Source organism: Oncorhynchus clarkii, chromosome 3 (genome assembly GCF_045791955.1).
Source record: "Oncorhynchus clarkii lewisi isolate Uvic-CL-2024 chromosome 3, UVic_Ocla_1.0, whole genome shotgun sequence".
NCBI lineage: Eukaryota > Metazoa > Chordata > Actinopteri > Salmoniformes > Salmonidae > Oncorhynchus > Oncorhynchus clarkii.
The window spans coordinates 15,017,731-15,039,254 of NC_092149.1; the positions used below are offsets into that span (position 1 = coordinate 15,017,731).

Here is a 21,524-nt window from a genome sequence, read left to right on the forward strand (position 1 = left end):
TCTACTACTGTCCACTCTATCCTGTGTGTGTCAGATGGTGTGTCTCTACTACTGTCCACTCTATCCTGTGTGTGTCAGATGGTGTGCCTCTACTACTGTCCACTCTATCCTGTGTGTGTCAGATAGTGTGTCTCTACTACTGTCCACTCTATCCTGTGTGTGTCAGATGGTGTGTCTCTACTACTGTCCACTCTATCCTGTGTGTGTCAGATGGTGTGTCTCTACTACTGTCCACTCTATCCTGTGTGTGTCAGATAGTGTGTCTCTACTACTGCCCACTCTATCCTGTGTGTGTCAGATAGTGTGTCTACTACTGTCCACTCTATCCTGTGTGTGTCAGATGGTGTGTCTACTACTGTCCACTCTATCCTGTGTGTGTCAGATGGTGTGTCTCTCTACTTCTTTCCACTCCATAACTCTCTTCTGTCTACTGCTCTGGTCTGTGTCTTGTACTCAGTGTCAATATATTTTCATCAAGGGATAAACAAAAGCATTGACCTCCCCTGTTCCATCTCTGCCTCTATCTGTTCTCTGCTTTCCACACAGAGAGAGACAGAATCAGAAGAGTCCATTCCTCCTGATTCCCACCCAAGTGGGAAAAACAGGATTCCACTCTTTCTTTCTGTTCCTCCTCTCATCCCTCCTTCCCCTCCTCCTCTTCATCATGACGTTGCTGGCCTCTGAGAGGTCGCTTCTCATCCGGAACAAATTCCGCTCAGGTGAGGATCTGGCTGGGCCGGTTGGGGTGGGGCTGCATCAGGCCAGGCCGGTTGGGGTGGAGCTGCATCAGGCCAGGCCGGTTGGGGTGGGGCTGGATCAGGCCGGTTGGGGTGGGGCTGCATCAGGCCGGTTGGGGTGGTGCTGGATCAGGCCGGTTGGGGTGGGGCTGCATCAGGCCAAGCCGGTTGGGGTGGGGCTGCATCAGGCCAGGCCGGTTGGGGTGGAGCTGCATCAGGCCAGGCCGGTTGGGGTGGGGCTGGATCAGGCCGGTTGGGGTGGGGCTGCATCAGGCCAGGCCGGTTGGGGTGGGGCTGCATCAGGCCAGGCCGGTTGGGGTGGGGCTGGATCAGGCCGGTTGGGGTGGGGCTGCATCAGGCCGTTTGGGGTGGGGCTGCATCAGGCCGGTTGGGGTGGGGCTACATCAGGCCGGTTGGGGTGGGGCTGCATCAGGCCAGGCCGTTTGGGGTGGGGCTGCATCAGGCCAGGCCGGTTGGGTGTGGGGCTGCATCAGGCCGGTTGGGGTGGGGCTGCATCAGGCCGTTTGGGGTGGGGCTGCATCAGGCCATTTGGGGTGGGGCTGCATCATGCCAGTTGGGGTGGGGCTGCATCAGGCCGGTTGGGGTGGGACTGCATCAGGCCAGGCCGGTTGGGGTGGGACTGCATCGGGCCAGGCTTGTTGGAGTGGGGCTGCATCGGGCCAGGCCGGTTGGAGTGGGGCTGCATCGGGCCAGGCCTGTTGGAGTGGGGCTTTATGTTTTGTGTTAGGTCCATCAGCCATAGGTTAACTAGCAGCAGTTGTGTTCTAGAATTGGAACGTGCCCCTTAAAAATGGCCGCCGCTGTTGTTATCAGTCTGCTGCTGTCATAAAGAGGCTTGGTAGGGACAGGAAATGAGGTCATAGAGACATTCCTGCTGTTTGTTCCAACAGCTGTTCATTATCAGGCCTGTCTTGGGCAGCTGGAGGTTCAGATTAGATTTGATGAGTGTATTTATTTATTTAAATACCAGGAAGTGTCTTGAGGTTTCCAGATTGGATTCATTAGAAGAGACATTTAAATGAGTTAGACTGGCTAACTAAGTATCAGCTGTCCTGCTGCTTCGAGCCCACTATCTCTTCAGCTATGGCGGAAATAGTTGAAGGCTATGAAGGACCAATCAATACTTTTGTCAATAGGTAAATGCTGTCTGATTGGTTGATGTTGAATTAATCGCCTATGGATGGAAGGATGGCAATATGGGTTGTGTAACTTGTATTGAGGAAGATGTACTACTATACCCTGAGTATGCTACCATGACTGTGGTCAAAGCTGAAAAGCGGTAGGTGTGCTGTGCCTGTGGACAGTCGTGGTGATAGCCAACCATTTTATTAGATCAGTTTCTCATGGCAGGAAAAAAATCCTGCACTAACAGGAAATGTGTGTTATTGGACGGTAAAAATTTGACATTTTTGTAGGAGTTGATACATTTTAAAGGGAAAATTAGAATTAGAAGCCTTTTTAAACCTTGAATACAACTCAATGATCATTGATAACCTATAAGGTTCACTATGAGATTACTTCACATTATAGACGGTTGAGGAGCTGATTATAACCTCAATCCAATCTCTGTTATTTCTCTCTGTCCATGAATGCTTGCCCAAAGCGGGAAGATAATCTCACTGAGCTAAATCCATGCACAACTTCAGTAGTTTACACAGTCACCTTCCTGCTCTTATCTGTCATCAAGATTCTGGCTTCATTTGTTTCCACTCAGTTACAGATGGTTAATTGTTAACGGTAAACTAAATTGACTTACCATCTGTACAGGGCTTATAAATGGTTTATAAGTAGTTAATCAACTCTTCTGGGTACCTTTTAAGTGATGATTGCATGTGTTATTTCCCTGGAGCGGGCCAGGGCCTATGTCTGGAACTTTAGTTGGGTCCGGTACACACATCTGGTCAAATTTCACCTCTGAGAGTCCAATCTATTATTCCACCTCACAACCGATAACACATACAGTGCCATGACCGAGTCAGCATGGAGGCCTATGTGAGTCAGAGTACCCAGTCCAATACGGTACTAAGAGGTAGCTGTTACCAGGCTAAGTGGTAGCAGTTACCAGGCTAAGAGGTAGCTGTTACCAGGCTAAGAGGTAGCTGTTACCAGGCTAAGAGGTGCAGTTACCAGGCTAAGAGGTAGCTGTTACCAGGCTAAGAGGTAGCTGTTACCAGGCTAAGAGGTAGCTGTTACCAGGCTAAGAGGTGCAGTTACCAGGCTAAGAGGTAGCTGTTACCAGGCTAAGAGGTAGCTGTTACCAGGCTAAGAGGTAGCTGTTACCAGGCTAAGAGGTGCAGTTACCAGGCTAAGAGATAGCTGTTACCAGGCTAAGAGGTAGCTGTTACCAGGCTAAGAGGTGCAGTTACCAGGCTAAGAGGTGGCAGTTACCAGGCTAAGAGGTAGGTGTTACCAGGCTAAGAGGTGCAGTTACCAGGCTAAGAGGTAGCTGTTACCAGGCTAAGAGGTAGCTGTTACCAGGCTAAGAGGTGCAGTTACCAGGCTAAGAGGTAGCTGTTACCAGGCTAAGAGGTGCAGTAACCAGGCTAAGAGGTAGGTGTTTCCAGGCTAAGAGGTAGCTGTTTACTGTAGAACCAGGCGAAGAGGTAGGTGTTTCCAGGCTAAGAGGTAGCTGTTTACTGTAGAACCAGGCTAAGAGGTAGGTGTTTCCAGGCTAAGACGTGCAGTAACCAGGCTAAGAGGTGCAGTAACCAGGCTAAGAGGTAGGTGTTTCCAGGCTAAGAGGTAGCTGTTTACTGTAGAACCAGGCTAAGTGGTGTTTTTACTGAAGTAATGTAATGGGGTCTCTTTTCGAGTGGCGGTCGGCTGACAGAAAATAGGGGAAGAAGAATTGACTTAGCGTGCATGACCGTGATGAAGGGAGGGAGGTAGAGAGTTCTGGAGAGAGAGGGACAGCTGAAGGGGGGATGGGGGTGACAGAAATAGACGTACTGGCGGATAAATAGTTACAGCACCCCCCCAAACCCTTCTCATACTGATGTCCCCTCCCCCCATCCCTCCCTCCATTTCTCTCAGATCTCAAAACTCTGGAACACTGGAATGCATTGTGGGAAACATCGCCAAACCTATTTGCCCCTCCCCCAATGAACCTCTTAGTGTGAAGGTGTGTGGATGGAGTGGGTGTCTTTGTGCAGAGATTGCTCAGTCACATGTTACAGACGGATATTGTACTACAGAACATAGGACAGTACCTTTTACCCAGAGTTACCTTGCAGGTTATTCCAGGTATTCTCATACATCTAACTCACCACCTCTCTACTGCTTGTCTTTCAGTCTTGCAGTTGAGGATTCAGAACCGAAGGCAAAATGAAATCGACTTGGGTGAGTGGAGTTACTGTTAATGTTTACTGACAGGGCTGGGTGTTCTCTCTTCTTTACACTACCTTCTAATGAGACTCTCTCTCTCTCTCCCTCTCCCTCTCTAGGGTTGAAAACTGCCTGTTCCTCTCACAAAGGAGAGAAAGACCAGAGTAAAGCTTTGGTAAGTAGCTCACTGTTTCTCTCAAACTAAAGAAGAGACTTGTTGTCCCACTGTTACCGTAGGCTACAGTAAATGCAAATAGTAACAATGCAGATTGTTACAATGACAAAAGAAAACCCTATGTAATCAAAATCTATTTGCATAAAGAAATAATGATAATTTAGGCCATGTCATTTAAATGAATTGAAACTGACCCCAAAACTGGCTTTCTGGTTTGACCTGCTATCTCCCAATGCAGCGTCTAACTGACGATGGCACCACTCAGAAGTCGCCCCTGTGTGGTCTGAACATTAAAACTGCACAAGGTGATGATGCCCCGTCTGTCTGTCCACTGTATTCCTGCTGTCTGTTGTCTGACTCATTTAGTATGCTCCCAGCAAAGCATAATACTCCTCATCACCTACCTCTGTCTTCTCTTCCCCTTTCTCTCTCGCTCTCTCTCTCTAGAACTTTTTACTATCATACATTTTCTATGAAACCCAAAACTTGTTACATTTTGAGTGCTTAGCAGGACAGGAAAATGGTCCAATGCCACACTGTATCAAGGAAATACGTGGTCATCATCCCTGCCTCTGATCTGGCGGACTCACTAAACACATGCGTTGTTTGTAAATGATGTCTGAGTGCATTGCGTTGTGCCCCTGGCTACCCGTGAAAAAGAAAAGAAAACTGGGCTGTCTAATGGGCTTAATAAGGAATTTGAAATGGTGTATGTCATTTACTTTTAATACGTAAGAATATTTAATAAACCAAATACTTTTACTCAAATAGTATTTTACTGGGTTACTTTTACTTGAGTCATTTTCTATTAAGGTGTCTTTACTTCTACTCAAGTATGACAATTGGGTACATTTTCTCTCTCTCTCTCAATTCAATTCAATTCAATTCAAGGGCTTTATTGGCATGGGAAACATGTGTTAACATTGCCAAAGCAAGTGAGGTAGATAATATATAAAGTAAATATATAAAGTGAAATAAACAATACAAATTAACAGTAAACATTACACATACAGAAGTTTCAAAACAATAAAGACATTACAAATGTCATATTATATATATACAGTGTTTTAATGTACAAATGGTTAAAGGACACAAGATAAAATAAATAAATAAGCATAAATATGGCTGTTGGCACACTATTTACAATGGTGTGTGTTCTTCACTGGTTGCCCTTTTCTCGTGGCAACAGGTCACAAATCTTGCTGCTGTGATGGCACACTGTGGAATTTCACCCAGTAGATATGGGAGTTTATCAAAACTGGATTTGTTTTCTCATGATTTGGTTGGGTCTAATTGTGCTGCTGTCCTGGGGCTCTGTAGGGTGTGTTTGTGTTTGTGAACAGAGCCCCAGGACCAGCTTGCTTAGGGGACTCTTCTCCAGGTTCATCTCTCTGTAGGTGATGGCTTTGTTATGGAAGGTTTGGGAATCGCTTCCTTTTAGGTGGTTATAGAATTTAACGGCTCTTTTCTGGATTTGGATAATTAGTGGGTATCGGCCTAATTCTGCTCTGCATACATTATTTGGTGTTCTACGTTGTACACAGAGGATATTTTTGCAGAATTCTGCGTGCAGAGTCTCAATTTGGTGTTTGTCCCATTTTGTGAAGTCTTGGTTGGTGAGCGGACCCCAGACCTCACAACCATAAAGGGCAATGGGCTCTATGACTGATTCAAGTATTTTTAGCCAAATCCTAATTGGTATGTTGAAATGTATGTTCCTTTTGATGGCATAGACTGCCCTTCTTGCCTTGTCTCTCAGATCGTTCACAGCTTTGTGGAAGTTACCTGTGGCGCTGATGTTTAGGCCAAGGTATGTATAGTTTTTTGTGTACTCTAGGGCAACAGTGTCTAGATGGAATTTGTATTTGTGGTCCTGGTGACTGGACCTTTTTTGGAACACCATTATTTTGGTCTTACTGAGATTTACTGTCAGGGCCCAGGTCTGACAGAATCTGTGCATAAGATCTAGGTGCTGCTGTAGGCCCTCCTTGGTTGGTGACAGAAGCACCAGATCATCCGCAAACAGCAGACATTTGACTTCGGATTCTAGTAGGGTGAGGCCGGGTGCTACAGACTTGTCTAGTGCCCGCGCCAATTCGTTGATATATATGTTGAAGAGGGTGGGGCTTAAGCTGCATCCCTGTCTCATCCCTGTGTGAAGAAATGTGTGTGTTTTTTGCCAATTTTAACCGCACACTTGTTGTTTGTGTACATGGATTTTATAATGTCGTATGTTTTACCCCCAACACCAATTTCCATCAGTTTGTATAGCAGACCCTCATGCCAAATTGAGTCGAAGGCTTTTTTGAAATCAACAAAGAATGAGAAGACTTTGCCTTTGTTTTGGTTTGTTTGGTTGTCAATTAGGGTGTGCAGGGTGAATACATGGTCTGTTGTACGGTAATTTGGTAAAAAGCCAATTTGACATTTGCTCAGTACATTGTTTTCATTGAGGAAATGTACGAGTCTGCTGTTAATGATAATGCAGAGGATTTTCCCAAGGTTACTGTTGACGCATATTCCACGGTAGTTATTGGGGTCAAATTTGTCTCCACTTTTGTGGATTGGGGTGATCAGTCCTTGGTTCCAAATATTGGGGAAGATGCCAGAGCTAAGGATGATGTTAAAGAGTTTTAGTATAGCCAATTGGAATTTGTTGTCTGTATATTTGATCATTTCATTGAGGATACCATTAACACCACAGGCCTTTTTGGGTTGGAGGGTTTTTATTTTGTCCTGTAACTCATTCAATGTAATTGGAGAATCCAGTGGGTTCTGGTCGTCTTTAATAGTTGAGTCTAAGATCTGTATTTGATCAAGCATATATTTTTGCTCTTTATTCTTTGTTATAGAGCCAAAAAGATTGGAGAAGTGGTTTACCCATACATCTCCATTTTGGATATATAATTCTTCGTGTTGTTGTTTGTTTAGTGTTTTCCAATTTTCCCAGAAGTGGTTAGAGTCTATGGATTCTTCAATTACATTGAGCTGATTTCTGACATGCTGTTCCTTCTTTTTCCGTAGTGTATTTCTGTATTGTTTTAGTGATTCACCATAGTGAAGGCGTAGACTCAGGTTTTCCGGGTCTCTATGTTTTTGGTTGTACAGGTTTCTCAATTTCTTTCTTAGATTTTTGCATTCTTCATCAAACCATTTGTCATTGTTGTTAATTTTCTTCGGTTTTCTATTTGAGATTTTTAGATTTGATAGGGAAGCTGAGAGGTCAAATATACTGTTGAGATTTTCTACTGCCAAGTTTACACCTTCACTATTACAGTGTAACGTTTTACCCAGGAAATTGTCTAAAAGGGATTGAATTTGTTGTTGCCTAATTGTTTTTTGGTAGGTTTCCAAACTGCATTCCTTCCATCTATAGCATTTCTTAATGTTACTCAGTTCCTTTGGCTTTGATGCCTCATGATTGAGTATTGCTCTGTTTAAGTAGACTGTGATTTTGCTGTGGTCTGATAGGGGTGTCAGTGGGCTGACTGTGAACGCTCTGAGAGACTCTGGGTTGAGGTCAGTGATAAAGTAGTCTACAGTACAAGAGATGAGCTATATGTGTACCTACCATAGGAGTCCCCTCGAAGCCTACCATTGACTATGTACATACCCAGCGTGCGACAGAGCTGCAGGAGTTGTGACCCGTTTTTGTTGGTTATGTTGTCATAGTTGTGCCTAGGGGGGCATATTTGGGAGGGAATGCTGTCACCTCCAGGCAGGTGTTTGTCCCCCTGTGGGCTGAGGGTGTCAGGTTCTTGTCCGGTTCTGGCATTTAGGTCGCCACAGACTAGTACATGTCCCTGGGCCTGGAAATTATTGATTTCAGAGCCCTATGATGGAATTGGTATTCCATTGGCTGTCAATCACACATATATATGAACCATGTTGCTCTCCATTACAGGCAGGTTTCATTGGATACAACCTGTCAAGCCAAGCAATGATGGACAGATCCTCCTCTCTTTTTTCATGTCCTCCTCTCTCTTCTACTCTCTATCCTCTCCTCCTCTCTCTTCTACTCTCTATCCTCTCCTCCTCTCTATCCTCTCCTCCTCTCTCTTCTACTCTCTATCCTCTCCTCTCATCTGTATCCTCTCCTCCTCTCTCTTCTACTCTCTATCCTCTTCTCCTTTCTATCCTCTCATCCCCTCTTTCTCCTCCTCTCTCTTCTACTCTCTATCCTCTCCTCCTCTCTTCTCATCTTTATCCTCTCCTCCTCTCTCTTCTACTCTCTATCCTCTTCTCCTTTCTATCCTCTCATCCTCTATTTCTCCTCCTCTCTAATTATACTCTCTATCCTCTCCTCTCATCTGTATCCTCTCCTCCTCTCTCTTCTACTCTCTATCCTCTTCTCCTTTCTATCCTCTCATCCTCTCTTTCTCCTGCTCTCTAATTCTACTCTCTATGCTCTCCTCCCCTCTCTTCTCCTGTCAGCTTCTCTCTTCTCCTCTCATCCTCTCTTTTCTTCTCTCTTCTACTCTATCCTCTCCTCCTCTCTTTTCTACTCTCTATCTTCTCCATTCTCTCTCTTCTCCTGTCAGCATCTCTCTTCTCCTCCTCTTTTTTATCCTCTCCTCTTCTTTATCCTCTTCTCTCTTCTCCTCTCTCTTCTACTCTCTATCCTCTCGCCCCTTCTCTCTTCTCCTCTCCTCCTCTCTCTTCTACTCTCCATCCTCTCCTCCTCTCTCTAGTACCCTCTATCCTCTCCTCCTCTCCTGTCAGCTTCTCTCTTTTCCTCTCTCTTCTCATCCTCTCTTTTTTTCTCTCTTCTCCACCTCTCTTCTACTCTCTATCCTCTCTTCTCTTTTCTTATCTCTATCCTCTCCTCTCCTACTCTCTATCATCTCCTCGTCTCTCTTATTCTATCCTTTCCTCCTCTCTCTTCTACTCTCTATCCTGTCCTCCTCTCTCTTCTACTCTCTATCCTGTCCTCCTCTCCCTTCTACTCTCCGTCCTCTCCTCTCAAGTGAGATTACCTTCCCCTAAAACCCTCTGTCCTCATCTCCTCGTCTCATCTTTATCCTCTCCTCCTCTCCTATCCTCCTCTCTCTTCTCCCCTCTATCCTCTCCTCCACTCTCTTCTCCCCTCTATCCTCTCCTCCACTCTCTTCTACTCTCTATCCTCTCCCCCTATTCTTCTCATTGTCCATTGTGATTAAAATACCACTATTATTGTTGCATTTCTGGTTGTGTTGTTATTTATGTGTCTCCAGGGGTATGTGGTTCCTTTAAGGCAGAAGTTTTGGGTAACCCTGCTGGGTTGAACTGGGATTGAGTGCCCACGTCAACACAGTTATAGTCTCTCTAACAGAAAGGAGCGTGTTGCTTCTCTCTCTAGACAGGAGTGTATGTGGGACCGGAAGGCAGAAGAAGGCTCGGCTGGCTAACAACCTTGGAGAGAAGGTCCAGCATCGGCCTGGACCTCTGGACCTAATACACAAACACATACTGCCTCCGGAGAACCGTGAGTTAACTCACACACGCACGAAGTAACTATAGATGTTATGAAACAGTCCAGATGTTATTACTAATGAACCTATTCCTCCTCCCCCTCTTCCCTTAGGCCCAGTCTCCTTCCCTCTCTCCTCAGATGTTTTCCAAGATGACATCTCTTCCTGCTCTTCCTCCTTGTCTCCCGAGCAACTCGGGGTCCTCCAATCACCAGCCCTCTCCTCATCGCTGGGGTTCTTAGACGACCAATCGCTGAGTGACCTGTCACCTGGGGTCTTGCCCCTTAACCACAGTCCCGTCCATGTTCAGGTGAGATTACCTTCCCCTAAAACCTAACCATCAGGTGAGATTACTTTACCCTAAAACCTAACCACCAGGTGAGATTACCTTACCCTAAAACCTAACCATCAGGTGAGATTACCTTCCCCTAAATCCTAACCATAATGTGAGATTACCTTACCCTAAAACCTAACCACCAGGTGAGATTACCTTACCCTAAAACCTAACCACCAGGTGAGATTACCTTCCCCTAATCCTAACCATCAAGTGAGATTACCTTCCCCTAATCCTAACTATCAAGTGAGATTACCTTCCCCTAAAACCTAACCATCAGGTGAGATTACCTTCCCCTAATCCTAACCATCAAGTGAGATTACCTTCCCCTAAAACCTAACCATCAGGTGAGATTACCTTCCCCTAAATCCTAACCATCAAGTGAGATTACCTTCCCCTAATCCTAACCATCAGGTGAGATTACCTTCCCCTAATCCTAACCATCAGGTGAGATTACCTTCCCCTAAATCCTAACCATCAAGTGAGATTACCTTCCCCTAAATCCTAACCATCAAGTGAGATTACCTTCCCCTAAAACCTAACCATCAGGTGAGATTACCTTCCCCTAAAACCTAACCATCAGGTGAGATTACCTTCCCCTAAATCCTAACCATCAGGTGAGATTACCTTCCCCTAAATCCTAACCATCAGGTGAGATTACCTTCCCCTAAATCCTAACCATCAAGTGAGATTACCTTCCCCTAAATCCTAACCATCAGGTGAGATTACCTTTCCCTAAATCCTAACCATCAGGTGAGATTACCTTCCCCTAAATCCTAACTATCAAGTGAGATTACCTTCCCCTAAATCCTAACCATCAAGTGAGATTACCTTCCCCTAATCCTAACCATCAGGTGAGATTACCTTCCCCTAAATCCTAACCATCAAGTGAGATTACCTTCCCCTAAATCCTAACCATCAGGTGAGATTACCTTCCCCTAAATCCTAACCATCAGGTGAGATTACCTTCCCCTAATCCTAACCTCAACCATCAAGTGAGATTACCTTTCCCTAGATCCTAACCTCAAACATCAAGTGAGATTACCTTTCCCTAAATCCTAACCTCAACCATCAACACGGGAAACACAAAACTGACTTTAGAACTGCAAGTCATGTTTGGATCAGATCCTTTGCTATTACCTGTTTATATTTCTGTCCTGCTTTCCTCCAGTCTATCTTGGCTTTGCTCCCAGCAACCGAGGGCATCAGCCAGCCAATGAGCATGACCGTGGGCGACTCCAACTCCATGGCAATGACCGGGAGACCAAAGGGGATGTATCTGACCTCCCATGCCACGCCCCTGCTGCCAAAGGTATTGGAACAGGGCTACTCAGAAATAGACCAAACACACATCCAGAACAATGTGTAAATGCATCTGTAAAAAGCATTCAAGAAACTAAGAATGAATTGATTGAAGCATTAACAATGGATTGATTGATTTATTGATTGGTGGTAAAGTCAATTAAAAATAATCCCATGCATATACGGTATTACAGATGTTAATGCATTGTCTGCATAGAGAGACAGACATGTTCGACTGTGAGGGTCAGATACAGTATATCAGTCTCTTCTTCTCCCGGTGTCTGATAGGTATTCAACCACATAGCATAATGTACACACTCACTCTGGTGTTACGCATTTATTAGTGTCGACAGTCACTACCAACGGAACTATGCCCTATGGATTTAGACACCCACACACACACACCTGCTAGATGTCACAGCTGACTGGACACACTGTCAGTTGTCACGGTTTCACACATGCGTTTAATGCCAGGATTCAGCTAGGATACTGACTGTTCAACCGTTACAACCTGAAAGGATCACATATGTTACATGACATATTGTATACATCCTGCTGTTAACTTTGCCTTAGGAACTCATAACATGGTAGTCATTTTAGAACTGGCTGTACTAATCAGAACTGATCTGACCTCTCTCAGGTTATACTGTTTATGTATTTTGACAATGCTTGAATAATACATTTAAAAAAAAAAATATGGATATGAGAAATATTACTTTGATTCATTCTCTGTCTCCCCCCTCTCCCTCCCCCTCTCCCTCCCCCTCTTCCTTTCTCAGACAGCCCGGTCGCTCACACCTCCCTCCGACTCCTCTTCCCTTACTCCCTCCCTGACTTCCTCTCGCCCCCCCCGCCCGCGGAAACCACGGGATTCACAGCCCAAGATGAGGAAACTCAAATACCATCAGTACATTCCCCCCGACCAGAGAGGGACGGCCGGGACTGCCGGTAATAGTCTTTATACTTTAAAAATCATGATGATCTTTTATGTATATATTATCTTTCATACAATACTTGCAGCCCAATGTGCTTTACATGACAAATGTTGTCAAAATGAGTCCACTAAATAGCAGGGAAGTCGATAATTATTAACATTGTGCTCAGGGGGAGGGGCCAGTCAGAGGAGTCCCACCCCAGCCCAGCTCTTAGACCCCGCCTACTCCAGCCTCCTGCAGCAACAGCAGGTGTTCCTCCAGCTGCAGATCCTCCAGAACCAACAACAACAACAGCAGAACCAGCAGCAACAGGACCAGCAGCAGCTCACCGTCACACCCAGGTAGGTAGCACTACATACACCAAACCTCCCTCCCCCTGGGCCTTCTCACAAGAACTGTGGTTTCATTCAGATGTTATACTGTTCATCAGACCATTTAAAGTTGGTTAACCATTACATGAGCGCTGGCAACTAGCATGAATGTTTTGTTTTTATCAAAGTGGAGACACCAACCAAATGGTGAGGTTCTCTGGAGCCATGCACCAGAACCCTCAGCCTGTATCCATGGTAACAAACCACACCTCTGTGGACACAAGTCCCTCCAACAAGTCTGAGCTCCACCCACCTAACCTGGTCGACCTCACGGTAATATGGGCAGGACAATCACTTGAACATTTGAATGTTTATAGCACTTCTCACTTCCTATTAATCTGTACCTTCTCTTCCTTCTTTTGTCCTTGCTTGCTTCTCTTCATTCTCTGACCTCTTTCTCTCATCCCTCTCTATTTGCTGTCCCTGACACTCTCCTCTGTCACACCTCGTCCTCCTTCTCTCCCAGGTGTCTGAGTTGCGACAGCAGCTGCGTGAGCGAGGTCTTCCTGTCTCCGGCACCAAGCCCGCCCTTCTCCAGAGGCTCCGCCCTTTCCAGCTGCCCCACCTGTGCTTGACCCCTGTGCCCCTCTGCCAGCTGGGTACCAACCAGGAACCCCTTACCCCCACCTCCTTGCTCACCCACAGCCACTACCCCAGCTCCAGCCCCAGCTCTGGAACTGACTCCCCCACCAACAGCCCTAACCCTCAGGTCTACATCCAGTCCACTGGAATCCTGAGTGGGGTCCCTAACGGAATTGTTAATGGCATTCCGAATGGTAATACTAATGGAATAGGGGTCAGTGTGGTGGGGGAGCAGTGTGGCTTCCTGGCCGCTGCGTTAACCCCATCGTCGACACCCAGCCCCGGTCTCCCCCCATGCTCCTCTTTGCCACTGTCGACTGGCGCCCCCTGGCGGTCGGAGCAGGAGCAGCAGGAGCTGAGCCTGGAGCTGGGGATGAGGGAGAGGATGAGGAGCAGGCCCAGGGAGAGGCTATCTCCTCCTCTGTCTCTATCCTGTGGGGGTTCCCTCCATCCCTTCCTGCAACAGGATCCAGAGATCCTGTTCACACAGGTAAACTAACACGCCTGACTCAGACAGACAGACCAGTCTCTCCTAAACCTAACAGACAGAAAGATACACCAGTCTCTCCTGTATCTGACTCAGACAGACAGATACACCATGGTCTCTCCTATACCTGACAGACACATCAGTCACTCCTATACCTGACAGACACATCAGTCACTCCTATACCTGACAGACACATCAGTCACTCCTATACCTGACAGACACATCAGTCACTCCTATACCTGACAGACACATCAGTCACTCCTATACCTGACAGACACATCAATCACTCCTATACCTGACTCAGACAGACAGATACACCATAGTCTCTCATATACCTGACAGACAGACAGATACACCATGGTCTCTCCTATACCTGACAGACACATCAGTCACTCCTATACCTGACAGACACATCAGTCACTCCTATACCTGACTCAGTCAAACAGATACACCATAGTCTCTCCTATACCTGACTCAGTCAGACAGATACACCATAGTCACTCCTATACCTGACTCAGTCAGACAGATACACCATAGTCACTCCTATACCTGACTCAGTCAGACAGATACACCATAGTCTCTCCTATACCTGACTCAGTCAGACAGATACACCATAGTCACTCCTATACCTGACTCAGTCAGACAGATACACCATAGTCACTCCTATACCTGACTCAGTCAGACAGATACACCATATTCTCTCCTATATCTGACTCAGACAGACAGACAGATACACCAGTCTCTCCTGTATCTGACTCCGTCAGACAGATACACCATAGTCTCTCCTATACCTGACTCAGACAGACAGATACACCATAGTCTCTCCTATACTTGACTCATCTCTCCCCAACAAACTTCACACAGGTACACAACCATATCATCCACAAGATTTAGCTGAGACAGTGCAACACATCACTGTGATTGTATCTTACCATTTACAATATTCACCGTTAAATACTGTATAGCTTCATACAGTATGTACAATTTAACCTCCTCCACTGTCCAATCAGGTGTTCTGCTGCCAGCCGTGGGACGTGATTGGCCAGGACCTTGAGCTGCCTATGCAGATCACAGCCAGTCCCATTCAAGCCCCACCCAGCGTCCGCAGTCTGGAGGAGGAGCTGCAGGAGGCCATTACCAGAGTACTGGTCAGTGTGTATGTGTGTGTTTTATTTTTTTATTTAACCAGGTAGGCCAGTTGAGAACAAGTTCTCATTTGCAACTGCGACCTGGCCAAGATAAAGCAGAGCAGTGTGACACAGACAACAACACAGAGTTACTCATGGAGTAAACAATAAACAAGCCAATAACACAATAAACAAATCAATGACACAGTAGAAAAAAGAAAGTCTATATACATTGTGTGCAAAAGGCATGAGGAGGTAGGCAATAAATAGTCCATAGGAGCGAATAGTTACAATTTAGCAGATTAACACTGGAGTGATAAATGAGCAGATGATGATGTGCAAGTAGAGATACTGGTGTGCAAAAGAGCAGAAAAGTAAATAAAATAAAAACAGTATGGGGATGAGGTAGATAGATTGGGTGGGCTATTTACAGATGGACTATGTACAGCTGCAGCGATCGGTTAGCTGCTCAGATAGTTGATGTTTAAAGTTAGTGAGGGAAATAAGTCTCAGACTTCAGCGATTTTTGCAATTCGTTCCAGTCACTGGCAGCAGAGAACTGGAAGGAAAGGTGGCCAAATGAGGTGTTGGCTTTGGGGATGATCAGTGAGATATACCTGCTGGAACGTATGCTACGGGTGGGTGTTGTTACCGTGACCAGTGAACTGAGATAAGGCGGAACTTTACCTAGCATAGACTTGTAGATGACCTGGAGCCAGTGGGTCTGGTGACGAATATACAGCAAGGGCCAGCCGACTAGAGCATACAGGTCACAGTGGTGGGTGGTATAAGGCGATTTGGTGACAAAACGGATGGCACTGTAATAGACTGCATCCAGTTTGCTGAGTAGAGTGTTGGAAGCTATTTTGTAGATGACATCGCCGAAGTCGAGGATCGGTATGATAGTCAGTTTTACTAGGGTAAGTTTGGCGGCGTGAGTGAAGGAGGCTTTGTTGCGAAATAGAAAGCCGATTCTAGATTTGATTTTTGATTGGAGATGTTTAATATGAGTCTGGAAGGAGAGTTTACAGTCTAGCCAGACACCTAGGTATTAATAGTTGTCCACATATTTTAGGTCGGAACCGTCCATGATGTTAGTCTTGCGAGCGGGTGTGGGCAGCGAACGGTTGAAAAGCATGCATTTGGTTTCACTATCGTTTAAGAGCAGTTGGAGGCCACGGAAGGAGTGTTGTATGGCATTGAAGCTCGTTTGGAGGTTAGTTAGCACAGTGTCCAAGGAAGGGCCAGAAGTATACCGAATGGTGTCGTCGGCGTAGAGGTAGATCAGGGAATCGCCCGCAGCAAGAGCAACATCATTGATATATACAGAGAAAAGAGTCGACCCGAGAATTGAACCCTGTGGTACCCCCATAGAGACTGCCAGAGGTCCGGACAACATGCCCTCCGATTTGACACACTGAACTCTTGTCTGTAAAGTAGTGTGTGTGTGTGTGTGTGTGTGTGTGTGTGTGTGTGTGTGTGTGTGTGTGTGTGTGTGTAAATCAGAGTCACTGCTGACATTCATTGTGTTTTGTAAATGGTGACCCTGTCAAGTAAACCCTTGGGTGATTTCCCTGTCTCTGTCCTGCCCTCCTTAGATGGACCCCAGTCAGTCAATAGAGGACATTCTGGAGGAACCTACCACCTGTGTGGGTGAGTGGATAGCTCTCTGGCCTCTCAATGACAATTTATAGTTCTGTAGTCACCAAGACTGGTCATGGATAATTACAAGCTTTTGTTTGTTTGTTTGTTTGTATTGCCCTACCCCTCTCTTCTAGACTCCCACTCCTCCTCTGTCTCAGACCTCCAATCCCCTGTCACTATCCTCCCCGGCCCCTCCTCTTCTCCCCAAACAGACCAGTCCCAGCCTTTCCGTTGTCATTCAAAGGATGACAACTTCCTATCCTCTCCTCTCTGCTCCTCCTTATTGCTGGAGCTCCCGCCGTCGCCTTCGACGATGGTTCCCCGCCAAGCCGCCCCACCCCCTCTCCCCATCTGTACTTCTCCCCTGCCTCCCACTGTGACCTCACGGAAGAGGCGGGTTCAGGCAACCTTTGACCCTGCTGATTGGTTGGGGTCGCTAGCCTCTGGACTCCGCCCTCTCAGTCCTCCATCTGCCCCATTCGTTGAGACCGACTTTGGCCTCAATTCGGATCTGAACGTCAACCGAGCGTTGGATCTCATGGTGGAGCAGTGGTGAAGGTCTTAGGTGTGTTTGTATATGTGTGTGTGTGTGTGTGTGTGTGTGTTCGTTAGTTGGACTTCAACATACACCTCCCAAACAATGGGAACAGATTTGTGAATGTCCATCCATCAGTCTATCCATCCATCCCCTCTGTCCACTCTGTGAGTGAGTAGTCTGTTTGAGAGAGGTGACTGCAGGTCTGTACCCCACGCAATGTCGAGAGACAGATGCTACTGCATTGGAAGAGATGAAAAGAGTTGCATTGGTGGAACAATACCTGGCAGAGGGAATCACACACACACACACACACACACACACACACACACACACACACACACACACACACACACACACACACACACACACACACACACACACACACACACACACACACACACACACACACACACACACACACACACACAAACCTTGGGTTGTCCTGTTAAATAAAAAAATGGCCAAATACAACAAATGAACAATGCATATTTGGAGTCACACACAATACATTGTTTCCCACTATAAACAAAGAAACCCAGTTGAACAGGGCCCCTACTGTTCCCCCAGCCACAGTCATTGAGTCAGAGTCATTCATAAAGGCCATTAAAGCCAGACTGGGCAGACAGACAGGGCACACAGCTTGTACATGTCTCCAGACCTTTCCCCTAGTGCCAGACACACAGTCGGCATGTGGAGAGAGAGAGCTGGCAGACACACTTCCCTGTAAGGGTTGTGTGGTATGTGCACGCCTGGCTGCCTCTGTTTGTGTAGGTGTGTGTGTGTTAATACAAGTATATTGGCAACAATTCAGATAAATATACAATGTGTGTGTGTGTTAATACACACACACATTGTATATTTATCTGAATTGTTGCAAATATACTTGTAGCTCCTACTTTGTGTAGACTAAGTGTGCAATGTCTCTGAGTGTTGATTTTGTACGGTTGATCTGTGCGAGAGCGAGAGAGCGAGAGAGCGAGAGAGAGCAAAGCCGCTTCCACATTTCGTGCCTATTTTAATTGTGGTCTCAACACTAGTCTGTTGCTGTAATATATAACACTGTGAGGGGGTCACTAAAACCTAATGAACCACTATGTTCAATTCAATGCTTGTCTTTTTTTTTATTTAAGAGAAGAAAAAAAAACCTGGTAAACATCCTATTAAGCCAAGAGATAAATAGCAATCACTCTGAGAGGCTTCAGAGCCTGCAACATGACCATATTACCAGAGTTTATGTTCTCATCAGCGTATGAGAACAGGTGGCCACTGTTTTATGAGGACCTCCCACAGTGTTTGGAGGAAACAGCTTGGTGCTCTACACACTGTAAGGGCCACAGTCACTGTTTACACCTGTTGTTATGGAGATAAAAAGGTCAAATAAAGGTTATGCACAGGATAACAATGGCAATTAATTTCATGAAACAATTTCATGATTTTAGCTTAAGATTTTTTCGGTGCTTTATCCCATACTGTAAAAACAGGTAGAATCAGGAAATAAATCTGTCCCAAAGAGAGGCTGTTCTGATTGCAGGAAATGACACAGGTGTTCCCTGAGACCACAATCTCTCTCTTGGCCAGTTCCAAATCAACCTCTAACCCCTACCCCCTAGGCACATGAGGAGGATAGAACTGGATAGATATAATCAATATGGTAATAGCTCTACCATTCCCCTGATAGGCTATGTGGAACTTTCCCCATATCGCTCACAGCTATCCAGCCTACTAGAAGTTGTGCCCTGGTACGAGGGGCTAGAGGCTAGGGGTCCGTATGGGATTGGCCATATTCATTTTAAATGACCACCAGGGGTGTCCCATCAGAAAAGAGCTGAGGAGGTGAATACTGTACTTCTCCCTAACATGGATCATGATGAAGTTGTCTGTGTTTCCGTGCTATCAGTGATTGACAAGGCAGTCCAAGGGCTTATTCTCAGGGTCAGAACGTTCAGTATTTACAGAGCAGATATGATTCTCTATTCCACATGATGTTCTACCAGATCCAATGGTTCTGAGGTCATGACAGACTTAATTCAGCTGTTGTGATTCCGATTAGTTGTATGGCCTGTCAATTAGTGAAGTATGTGAGCACTGATTATGGCCTGGTCTGAGAGCAACCCACAGCCTCTGTTAGCAGTATGGTGACGGCTCCACCTAGCCTTCCAATAGGCTTAGGGGAACTTCTGCCATATTTCTTCTGCCTATCTGGTTCATGTAGATTAGAAAACCAAAGGGGTGTAGGGGCTAGGGGTTGTTTTTGGACCAAGCCTGTGTTATGTTCATTGGGAGAATACAATACATAGTGTGCTTTCCTAACCTCCTAGCTGACTCGACACCCTTCTTAAAGACCATTGTGTGAACAACAAACTGTGATCTTACTAATGTTCCCCAGAGACATTTATTTATATACAGTATATATGGTTCTGATGTTCCCCACCCAGTCTCTGAATAATAACCACTGCGCTAAGTGCAATATGGTGTATGTGAAGGGCACAGCCATTGGGAAATACCAGGCCCCCATATCTCTGTCTTGTCGTTACTCTAAACAAAATGGTGTAATGGGTCCTCACTCAACAAGATGTTGCATAAAGCTTAGTTCATTTGACGGTTTTCACTGCATCAGGGATAGCATACACAGACGTTTCAGCTTCACAGCCTTCTTCAGTGTGTAGGTACAAATGTATTTGAATTCAAAACAGAACTTGTAGGGAACAACAGATTAGCAGCAGGTGCTTCTAAGCAGAGTTACCAATCATCTGCCAAGCTTTCATGTTGAAGCATTTCACGAGCAGCTTTCACCGTAGAACTGTAGAAAACCATGTTGAATGGTGACAATGGGACAGACTGACGACCGTGATAATCACAGTGGTCAAACATGTTCTCTGTCTGCTGCACTTAGGATGACGAGAGAGAGAGAAACGCGGGAGAGTAACATGCTACCTCTTGTGAATGGAGATGCTTTAGACCTACTGTACTCTGTCTGGTCCTGGACAACCGGTGGTCAAACACGTTCTCTGTCTGCTGCACTTAGGATGACGAGAGAGAGAGAAACGCGGGAGAGTAACATGCTACCTCTTGTGAATGGAGATGCTTTAGACCTACTGTACTCTGTCTGGTCCTGGACAACCGGTGGTCAAACACGTTCTCTGTCTGCTGCACTTAGGATGACGAGAGAGAGAGAAACGCGGGAGAGTAACATGCTACCTCTTGTGAATGGAGATGCTTTAGACCTACTGTACTCTGTCTGGTCCTGGACAACCGGTGGTCAAACACGTTCTCTGTCTGCTGCACTTAGGATGACGAGAGAGAGAGAAACGCGGGAGAGTAACATGCTACCTCTTGTGAATGGAGATGCTTTAGACCTACTGTACTCTGTCTGGTCCTGGACAACCACTGTGTATGTTGGTTTTCATCTGAACCAGTCTCTTCCCCTACATCTGTGCTGATATCACCTGACTTATGTTAGGAGTGTATCACTTTCAGAATCATTGGAGAGGTTGGTGGGTTGGTTGGAAGAACTGTCTATGCTAGGTTATTCCAGGAAAAGCAACAGGAGACTAGGTGAATCTATGCTGCAAATGCCTGATCCTTCCCCCTTCCTGTCTGTCTGTGTTGTGAAGGTATTTCTTTCCCCCTTGAGGCTTTCTGTAACCAGAATGAGACAAAGAGGGATGAGACTGAGACATTGTCATAATCAAGATCAGGAAGTATCAGAACCAACTGTTGCCATTGTTTCAGTCAGCTCCATTCATTGGGAGTTCAATATGTCTTCCAATGCTGATAACTTCCTGAATAATCTTCAGATTGATAACGTCACTGTCTAATCTTTCTTCATCTCATCCTAGTACTGTAACCAGATAGTGTGGGGATGACCCAATGGCAAAAATAAATCAGTATTTAATTGTATTTATTTAATTAATATGTAACTTATTCAGGCAAAATGTTATCAATACATGTTCAAATTGTATTGTAAAAAACATGAAGAAATGAAAAGTCTTAATAGATTTCCCATCCATTGTCTCGTTGTCTTGTGTCTGATCAGGATGTCCCAGTAAATGTCCTTACTGGAGGTGATTGATGGCAAATTATTGATAAGGAAAAGGGATCATGAATTGTAACCAATGGAAGCTACATTGCTCAGGAGAAGGGAATATTAACTTAATCATTTGCTCATTCTACATCAGTCGCAATGTGACTGGTAATACAAAGTTAATAATATTTCTGGGCATTTTAATGAAGCTTCCACACACACACACATAACTCCGATTACAACTCACCCAGGTAAGTAGATCATCTAAATTTAGAGTTGATCGTGAGGTTGAAGCCAAACAGAGGATTTATTTTTGTTTTATTGATAGGCCCACTAATAAATTATATTTAAAAAGCCATGAAAAATGTATGACTTCCACACAGCTTGATTGCGATCCAGAATGTTCAGTCATCAGTTAGTCATGTGAACGTACAGTTGAAGTTGGAAGTTCACTTACACTTAGGTTGGAATCA

At 45.5% G+C, this 21,524-nt stretch overlaps 1 protein-coding gene across 2 annotated transcripts in view; it reads left to right on the plus strand.

The window, feature by feature from the left end:
• Positions 1 to 21,036, plus strand: part of LOC139388867 (myocardin-like) — a 22,378-nt gene extending 1,342 nt beyond the window's left edge. Inside the window, exons 2-16 of one of the 2 annotated variants that reach the window (XM_071135746.1) lie at positions 547 to 719; positions 4,050 to 4,097; positions 4,202 to 4,257; positions 4,496 to 4,562; positions 9,596 to 9,721; positions 9,821 to 10,017; positions 11,213 to 11,353; positions 12,123 to 12,291; positions 12,448 to 12,619; positions 12,778 to 12,922; positions 13,116 to 13,721; positions 14,729 to 14,866; positions 16,444 to 16,498; positions 16,624 to 17,054; positions 20,185 to 21,036. In XM_071135746.1, coding sequence (XP_070991847.1) covers positions 665 to 719; positions 4,050 to 4,097; positions 4,202 to 4,257; positions 4,496 to 4,562; positions 9,596 to 9,721; positions 9,821 to 10,017; positions 11,213 to 11,353; positions 12,123 to 12,291; positions 12,448 to 12,619; positions 12,778 to 12,922; positions 13,116 to 13,721; positions 14,729 to 14,866; positions 16,444 to 16,498; positions 16,624 to 17,045 — 2,397 coding nt within the window. In that variant the 5' untranslated portion in view covers positions 547 to 664 and the 3' untranslated portion in view covers positions 17,046 to 17,054; positions 20,185 to 21,036. Of the gene's footprint in view, positions 1 to 546; positions 720 to 4,049; positions 4,098 to 4,201; positions 4,258 to 4,495; positions 4,563 to 9,595; positions 9,722 to 9,820; positions 10,018 to 11,212; positions 11,354 to 12,122; positions 12,292 to 12,447; positions 12,620 to 12,777; positions 12,923 to 13,115; positions 13,722 to 14,728; positions 14,867 to 16,443; positions 16,499 to 16,623; positions 17,503 to 20,184 lie in introns of those variants that run through there. The other variant, XM_071135745.1, reaches the window with a different exon arrangement.
• The last annotated feature ends 488 nt before the right edge of the window (positions 21,037 to 21,524 follow it).